Source organism: Dasypus novemcinctus, chromosome 10 (genome assembly GCF_030445035.2).
Source record: "Dasypus novemcinctus isolate mDasNov1 chromosome 10, mDasNov1.1.hap2, whole genome shotgun sequence".
Classification (NCBI taxonomy): domain Eukaryota; kingdom Metazoa; phylum Chordata; class Mammalia; order Cingulata; family Dasypodidae; genus Dasypus; species Dasypus novemcinctus.
In genome coordinates, this window is record NC_080682.1 from 28,755,147 (window position 1) to 28,764,250 (window position 9,104).

A 9,104-nucleotide genomic window follows, 5' to 3' on the forward strand; every position below is an offset into this window, starting at 1 on the left:
AAATAGAAATAGAAAATTACAAAAATTTTATAAAATTTATATATATATATAGGCTAAAATAAGATTATTCTAGAAGACAATGAATGAAATTGTAACCATAATTAAGACATGTCTATTTTGTTTGATAATTTAAAATGTTTTCAATATCCACATATATTTTTATCTATAACTTAATTCCATGGCAATATTTTACTGCACTCCAAGACCAAATATTAAAGTGTTACTTTTTCTTTTGAACTATTTGCTTGTATATGAACAAGTTTAGCCAAATGTATTTAGCAAAAACCAGTGAACATTTTCAGAAAAAAATGTTGTTTTGTATTCAAACTTTGCAAGAATATAAACCTTCTGATAATGGTTGAAATTTATTAGCATTGCATTAAATTCTTTCCATTCATCATCAAATTTTATTTGTAAAATAACTATATGGTCTTGGAAGTATTAACCTTTACAGCTGAGGAAACTAGATTTAAATTTCAGTGACTGAAAAAAAAGCTAGCATTTCTAGATTCTAAAATCTAGATATTTTTTAGGCCAAAGCAGCATTCTTAAAGACTGAGCTAAATTTCTTCTCTACAGAAAAAAACAGAATGTCTCTGAAAGAGCTATCCATGGTAACATTCTCCGGAATTGGAATATACATGGAGACTTCTGTGATACAATGTATTAATATGACCATATTTCATAATTTTTACTCTTTCATTGTACTTAAAAGTACATATATTTAAATCATAAGATAAACACTTATTTCACAATTTCCATATACTGTGTAGATTTCTAAAAACATAATCTTGGAAAAGTTCCAGATAATGTATTGTCACATAAAAGATGTCTCTACAAATTCACAATAATTAAAGGATGCTACTATAAATTCCCAAATAGGAAATAAAAGGTTCACTTAAATGTTCAGCATCAGTGCAATTTCAATAGCCTGAGGTCCCCTCTCTTCTGCATGACTCTTATGAGAGCATTTTTTACTTCTTTGTTCCTAAGACTATAAATGAGTGGATTTAGCATGGGGATCACCATAGTATAAAACACAGAGGCCACCTGATCCTTTCCCAAGGTGTAGGACTTCTTTGGTCTTAAATAAGTGAAAATTGTAGTGCCATAAAATATGGTGACTCCCATGAAGTGGGAGGCACAAGTAGAGAAAGCTTTGCGCTTTCCTGAGCTGGACTTAATTTTCAGGATAGTAGACAGAATGGACCCATAGGACACAGAGATTGTGATAAGAGACACCATTACATTTAAACTAGTGAAAATGAATATCATGATTTCAATGTCATGAGTGTCAGTGCAAGACAGGACTAAAATAGGGGATGTGTCACAGAAAAAGTGATATATTACATTGGAATTGCAGAAATGCAATTTATTCATATAAAGAATATTGACAGATGATTCCGTAAAGCCAATCGTGTAGGACCCAGTGATGAGAATGCGACAGAGTCTTGTAGACATAACAACCTGGTAGTGAAGGGGATTGCAGATGGCCACATAACGATCATAGGCCATTGCAGAGAGAAGGAAAAGTTCACTGACAGCCAAGAGGAAAAAAAAATACATCTGGGTGAAGCAGTTCATGAATGAAATAAGCTTTTTGTTAATCAGTAAGTTCTCTAAAGTTTTAGGAGTGATAACTGTTGAATAACTGAGGTCAAGGAAAGACAAGTGACTGAGGAAAAAATACATGGGGGTGTAAAGCTGGGGATCCAGGAGAATTATCAGTATCATCCCTGCATTCCCCAGCACAGTCATCAAGTATATTAGGAGAAAGAGCATGAAGAGGACTGTTCGGATCTCTTCAGAGTCTGTCAATCCCATCAGAATGAAGTCTGGCACATTTGTGTTATTCCTACCTTTAAGAATACCATTCAACTGTTGTGAAATCAAAGGTGATATTTAGCATGAATGAGCTCTAATTTTTAAAAATAATGATGATATTGCATTTATAAAAATTAATTTAGTGATTCTAGAAATTCATAATAAGGATGTTTGCAAAATATGACTGACAAAAATCTTAGTTTACTAGATTACCAAAGATAAATGAACAATAAATCAACATTTGGGTATTATATAATAGAAACTAACATATATTGCATAATTAGAATGACTATAACACTGTTATAAATACTTCCCTGCTCCAACAGATTATCCAGATTAAAAGATGATGCCAAATTTATTGCAATAGCACACATTTATTTGATGAGAAAAAGGACACAGAAAGCTAACAGTTCAAACAATTAAGTATTGTTACTCTTTTCCTACCAAGAAATGGTTGAGTCCAGAGATCATGCTAATAACACTATATTTCTACATATGTTTAATTTCAGTAAAACAAATAAAATGTTAATTAATAAACAATAGTAGAGAATGCTAATACATCATTTTCTGTATTTTGTATCCAATATTATTTAGTACCAATGACATATCAGAAAATAAACCTTAGATGTATTAATACTGTAGATGACACATTACTATTAATATTTAGAAGATATGTTTATAACAGATTACATAATCTAATTTCTTCCTAAAATTATATGTTCAATATATACATAACTTGATGACTCTGATTCAATCAAATGAAATCTATATTTACATTTCTACAAAATGTTGCATTACATAGATATGGCCTACATAGATATACTACAAGGTATGCATATGTATAATTATATTCTTCTAATAATAAACCCACTTTTTTAGAAAAACTAAAACACTTTAACATTGAGATTAATTCTTACCATGAGTCAATGTAGGTGAAAAACTTCTTCCAGCTTTACTTGTCTAGAAAAGTTTCAAACACAAATTTTTCTCACAATTGAAATATGTGAACTATTTATGGAGACTGAAATATGTGTAATTTTGTGATACAATATTTATTTCCTTTGAGATAACTGAAGTTTAATTTTTATGCATTATTTCTATTTTGAGATACAATAAATCATATCAAAAATTTTATTCAAGACCTGGTCAAATAGAAACTTCACTTGGAAATTATGTTTTACAATTTCAGGAGGAAGCTACTATGAACACAAGAAGAGGGTATCTTTTATCTTTCACCCTGATAATACCACAGCACCTCTTATATTAAGGATCACTGATAATGCAACATTTGATCATATCTGGGACCAATTACCAAGTAAGCTCTCTTGGTATGATGCCAATTATTAAAGTTCAAGAACAAATACACCCATTTTAATTTGAAACAAAAAGTTGTCTTCCCCTACAAAGCCACATGATGTTGAGCAACATATTTGATTTTCCTTTTTTATGTTCTATTTAATGAATGGGTAAAAATGTATATATTTCCATAAAAATTGTTAATTAACCTGTGTCTGAAAGGATTGTTAGACACCAAGAATGGAATAGCACATTGTCACAATGAAACATTATTTTTTATATTTAAAATTAAGACTATCAGGATTAAACATTTTATTTCCCAAAAATTATTTTACAACAAAATTTAAGGAAGAAAATGAAAATTGTTAGTGTTACTATTTTTTAGATATTTTTTCTTCCAAGTATTCCCCTTTGTGCATATAAAACTAATTTTTATGTATTTATGTAGTTTTATTACACTGAATTATCTGTAATACCCTTATTTTATTATTAAATATTTCTAATAAACCCAGGCCTATTTTATAATATATTTTTGTAAAATCCACAATATCATGCATTTTGTATTGACTGGTCTAGCATAAATAACTACTTTCTAGATTTGAGCACCCGGTGATGAATAAACATTTTTGTTGCATCACAAGAAAAATATGATGGAGTGTCTCCAGTCAGGCTTGAGAGTGTCAACAGCACATGCACTACTGTACACAACCACAGCAATGTTTGTGAGACTTGTTTTATTATTACCTTGTTGGCTTTTATTATAAGAATCATGAGAACAGAAATAAAATGAAAGTAATGAGATGAATAAAGTTTTTCTAATCAGATGAATGCCCAAAAGCTAACTTCCTCTATATACAACCAGGAGTAATGCATTTTTCTGAATATTTCATTATTTAATGATTATGAGGTCAATTTTCATGTAGATTTGAAAGTCACTTTTATAAGAAAACTGATTATACTGCAGAATTTTGGAAATTATTTTAGTATAATAGGGGAAGGAATACAAAATAATTTGATAAAATTTGAATGTACAATTCTTCAGCTCATCAAAAATTCAGTGATACTGAGAAAAGCTTGTTTGGAGATTAAAAGGCCATTAAATTATTTCAAAATAGGCAACCTTCAGTTTTAAGATTTCTATGTCAATGTCACCTCAATAGTCTGCAAAGTCACCCTGAGGGAGTTTTATTTCCCCAGGATTAAAAGAAATTTTTATAGTCATTAAGTTTACTTTCAAATAATACCCATAATCAGAGAAAGAATAATTTACAAAACTTTTTATTATAATCTTTTTTGCTGCATCTTTATTGTTGAGACTTCAATATATTATCACTAATAGTAACATAATTTTGGCAAATCACAAAAAAGAAACAGAAAAGGAAACATGAGCTATTAGTCCTATATTTCAACAAAATTAGAACTTTATCCCTGACAGTTATTCAATACCTTTATTTTTTAAAATAATTCTATTCCAGGTTTTATTCCTTAATTGTTATTTTATACTCTATTCATATCTCTGTAATACAAAGGTCTACTTTTTAAAATAGTACTAATTTGCACAGTTGTATTCATATGCTTATATTCACAGGTATAAATTTTATATCTTTTTAATATTCATCTGTTTCTTATAGATTTCATATTTATGTATTATTTTCATTTTAGGTCATATAATTTTGCAATTCTGATTTTCTGACTTAGCTTCTTTTGGGTTAATATAACATTTAATAGTTAATTTTATTCCCTCTTTTGGATTTTTTAACTATTCTACATTATATTATACTGTTAATGTTTTCTTTGGGAATATAATTTGCATCCTTAAATTATCTTATTGCTCTTGATATTATTGTGGAAACTTCTAGGCAAAGGTGGCACCAAAAGATGATCCAAGACCTGCTTACCCTCAAAATTTCACAAAACAGTCAATTGATTGAGGAACAGGGTGAGTCCAGAATCAACAAAATGCAAATTAAAACTGGTAGAACAAGCTGGACTCTACACTAATCCCTTCCTGGCATAGTATAAAGTAGGCCTGAACTGTTACTGTGTGTCCCTGACTCTGTTTTGAAAGGAGTAGAGTAACCTCCACAAGTATACTGCAGTGCTTGTAGGTTGGTTCCAATCTTTTGAGCAGCAGCTTGAAAGCTGTCTTGTTTTCTCAGAAGTTACCCTGCAAACAGAAAGAAGTTGCAAACAGTAAAAGTATTGTAAGTAAGTATCAATTCAATGTGGCCTGTGCAAAGGATTCCTCACTATAAGACTTACAATAGCTCACTAAAAATGGGTGGGAGGTCTTTTTCATAGGGATGGGGAAGGGATTCCAAATTCCAGTAAAAAAAATTTCTAAGGCCTTAGCACAAGGTCAGAAGACACAAATTCAGAAAAGGAGAGAACCCCATGTTTTTGTCTCAGACAGACTTTCCTGATAGAACTAAACTCTTAAGGAGAGCACCAACCAAAAAACATCAATTTTAAAAACAGGGAAAGATTTTTTATGCATTGTTTTCTTTTTTTCTTTTTTTTAACTTCTGAAACTCAATTATATATATGGACTATAACTAGCTGAATAAGTAGGGGGTGGGTAGAACAAGGGTCTGGGGTTTGTAGTTCCTTGTAGAATTTAATACAAATAGTATTTGCAACCAATCTTATGACTCATATGGATCAGGATCTCATGGTGTTGGTGGTTGCTTTTTTTGTAAATCTAAAGTGGAATGGTGAAAATCTTCCTATGTACATGTTCCTCCAATTTTCTTTATTCTGTTTATTTTTTTCTTTTCAACTTGCAGAACTCCCTTTAGTCCTTTAGTATTTCTTGAATGGCAGGAAACTTGATGATAAATACCTTCAATTTCTGTTTATCTGAATATTTTGAACTCTCATTTTTGAATGGCAATTTTGCTGGTACAGAATTTTTGTCTAGCAGTTTAGGTTTTTTTTTTTCTTTTTTTTCTTTTAGCACCTTAAGTATGTCATACCCCTGCATTCTCATCTCTCTGACTTTAGATGAGAAATCTTATCAAGCTTCCCTTTTTAATGACAAATTTCTTTTCTCTGGCTGCTTACAGTATTATGTCTTTATATTGACTGTCAATCTTTTAAGTATGTGCCTGGGGTAGACCTGCTAGGATTTATTTTGCTTGGTTTATGCTGCACTTTCTGCACATGTATATCTGTCCCTTGTAAGAGTTGTGAAGTTTTCAGTAACTACTGCAAAGCAGATGTATTAGTCAGGATTCTCTAGGGAAACAGAATCAACAAGAGATATCTGTCAATAGTATGCAATTTTATAAGAGTCTCTCACACAGCCATGACAATGCATAAGTCCAGGTTCCACAGGCAGGCTGCAGCCAGGGGCTCCAATGAAAGTACAATGAAGATTCTTGATGAGTTCTGGGAAATATTGGCTGTCCAACCACGAGCTGGGAAATCCTCACTCAATGATGGAATCACTTCCCCTTTTAAGGCATTCAACTAATTGGATAAACTGTAACTCATTGCTGATGGCAATCTCCCTGATTGATGTAATTGTAATCAGCTATCTGTGATTTACCACTGCAATAAAATCAATGGTGACTAAAGTCCATAAATGCCCTTATATTACAATTAGCCCTGTGCTTGCTTGACAAAACAACTGCGCACAATTACCTGTCCAAGTTGACACATTAGCCTACCCATCACAGTCTACCACTTGTCAACTTGGTGACCATACACATTACCTTAAGCCATACTTATCTCTAAGTAAAAACAATAGTCTCTAAGTAAAAACAATAACAATGCATAAATATATATTTCTACCTAACAATGTTCAACTCTCCTGCATACAACTGGAAATGCATTAATTCCATACAGAATAGGGTGCAAGGCCTTGGGTAATCACTTTTAAACTTGACATCCTCAAATATCATGACATGAAACTGATACAACTTGTTATATGATAAGGGAAAAGTTTGGGGAAGAAGACAAAGACGTTCATTTTGTGTACATATACAATCACCATCAAAATGAAACAAGGAAGAAAGATTCTTGACCATTATATTCCTCATTTCTGTAACAGGCCATGTGGTTGAAGTTCATTTTTATTTCTACCTTCTTCCACTACCCATTCCATGTTTCCATTACCCTCAGCAAGTACTACAGCTTGCCATGGTTCTTTGCCTGGTGGGGTGACTCAAACTTTTATTCCTGAAGATTCTGGGAAATTATTATTCTTGCTTGAATTGGGATGTTGTAATTTCTCATTGACTTTAATCATGGAATATGGCAGTACTAGGAGATGCCTTAGAGGATCTTCTCCTATATTCCAGGCAAACTCTTTTTTACCCCCAATATATAGATGCAGGCCTCTTTCCTCTTTTTTTTTTTTCATCATGAGACATTCATTGCATTTTGTGAATACATCTCTGAGCACTGCTGCACCTCATGGTCAATGGTCCACATCATAGCCCACACTCTCCCAGAGGACTACTGGTGTGGGATATTATTGACGGGGGACACATGGTTGGCAGGGAGTCATATTTCCTCTTGATAGTCAGGATCAATCACCCCAGCCAGAACAGTAATTCCTTCTTTGACTGTTGATTCAGAGGTAAAAGGAGCCCAAAGCAGCCAGGTGGCAGTTTTAGCTTCCTGTTCACTGGAATCATTGTTCTGTTCCCTGGTGACAGGACTCCTTCTTTTGGGTTTAAAACCTGTAGACCAGCAGAGTTTGAGGTTGCAGGGACAGGAAGCAAAAATTTTCCTAGCGGGTCACTAACGGTAATAGGGAGTGGTGCCACTCCCATGTCCAACCCTTGATTCCTGGATCCATGGATCCTGGATATGGGAGAAATAGCACTATAGAGTAGATGCTAATTTAAAGCATACATAGACTCCTGGAGAACCTTGTCCCAGCCCTATAAGGTATTGCCACCTAGTTGGTGCTGTAATTGAGACTTCAAAAGGCAATTCCACTGTTCTATCAATCCAGCTGCTTTAGGGAGATAGGGAATATGGTAAGTCCAGTGAATTCCATGGGCATGTGCCCATTCCCACACATCATTTGCCACAAAATGGGTTCCTTGATCAGAAGCAATGCTGTGTGGAATGTCATGGTGGTAGACAGACATTCTGTAAGTCCACATATGGTAGTTTTGGAAGAAGTATTGCATGCAGTAAATGCAAACCCATATCCAGAGTATGTGTCTATTCCAATTAAAACAAATTGCTGCCCCTTCCATGGCAGAAGTGGTCCAATGTAGTCAATCTGTCACCAGGTGGCATGTTGGTCACATCGAGGAATGGTGCCATATGGGGGGCTGAGTGTGGGTCTCTGTTGCTGTCAGATTGGGCACTCAGCAGTGGCTGTAGCCTAGTCAACCTTGGTAAGGGGAGGTTCCTGTTTCTGAGCCCATGCATACCTCCATCCCTACCTCCATGACCTCTTTGTTCATGAACCAACTGGGCAATGACAGGAGTGGCTGGGAAAGAGGCTGAGCAAAAGCCACAGAGGGGGATATCTTATCTACTTGATTATTAAAATCCTCCTCTTCTGAAATTACCCTCTGGTGATTTTCATTTTTTTGTCCACTCAAAAAGGTCAGTCCACATACCTCTTCCCCAGTCTTCTTTTTCACCAAGTTTCCAGTCATGTTCCTTCCAAGGTCCTGACCATCCACCCAAACATTGGTAACAGCCCATGAATCAGTGTATAAATGCACCTCTGGCCATTTATTCTTCCAAGAAAAATGAGCAACCTGGTGCACTTGCCTACTGGGAGGATCTGTGGTACCACTGCCCTTCAGGGATGCCCCAGAAAGTGGCTGTAGTGCTACAGCTGTCCCCTTTTGGGAGGTACCTGCATATCATGCAGAACCATCTGTATAACAGGCCTGAGTTTTATCTTCCTCAGTCAACTGAATGTTAGGGACACCCCAAGAGGTCAAAAGTGTGGTCTGGGAAAGAGATGGTAACGTGGCAGGGGTGGTGACCATGGACATTGGGGCTAC

General features: G+C 34.3%; 1 protein-coding gene across 1 annotated transcript; it reads right to left on the reverse strand.

The window, feature by feature from the left end:
- Positions 1 to 912: 912 nt before the first annotated feature.
- Positions 913 to 8,747, reverse strand: LOC101432993 (olfactory receptor 8H1-like). Its single transcript, XM_071218341.1, has 2 exons — positions 8,709 to 8,747; positions 913 to 1,878 (listed from the first exon to the last, which is right to left on the reverse strand). The coding sequence occupies exons 1-2, from the start codon at positions 8,745 to 8,747 to the stop codon at positions 913 to 915; spliced, it is 1,005 nt and encodes a 334-aa protein (XP_071074442.1).
- Positions 8,748 to 9,104: the final 357 nt, after the last annotated feature.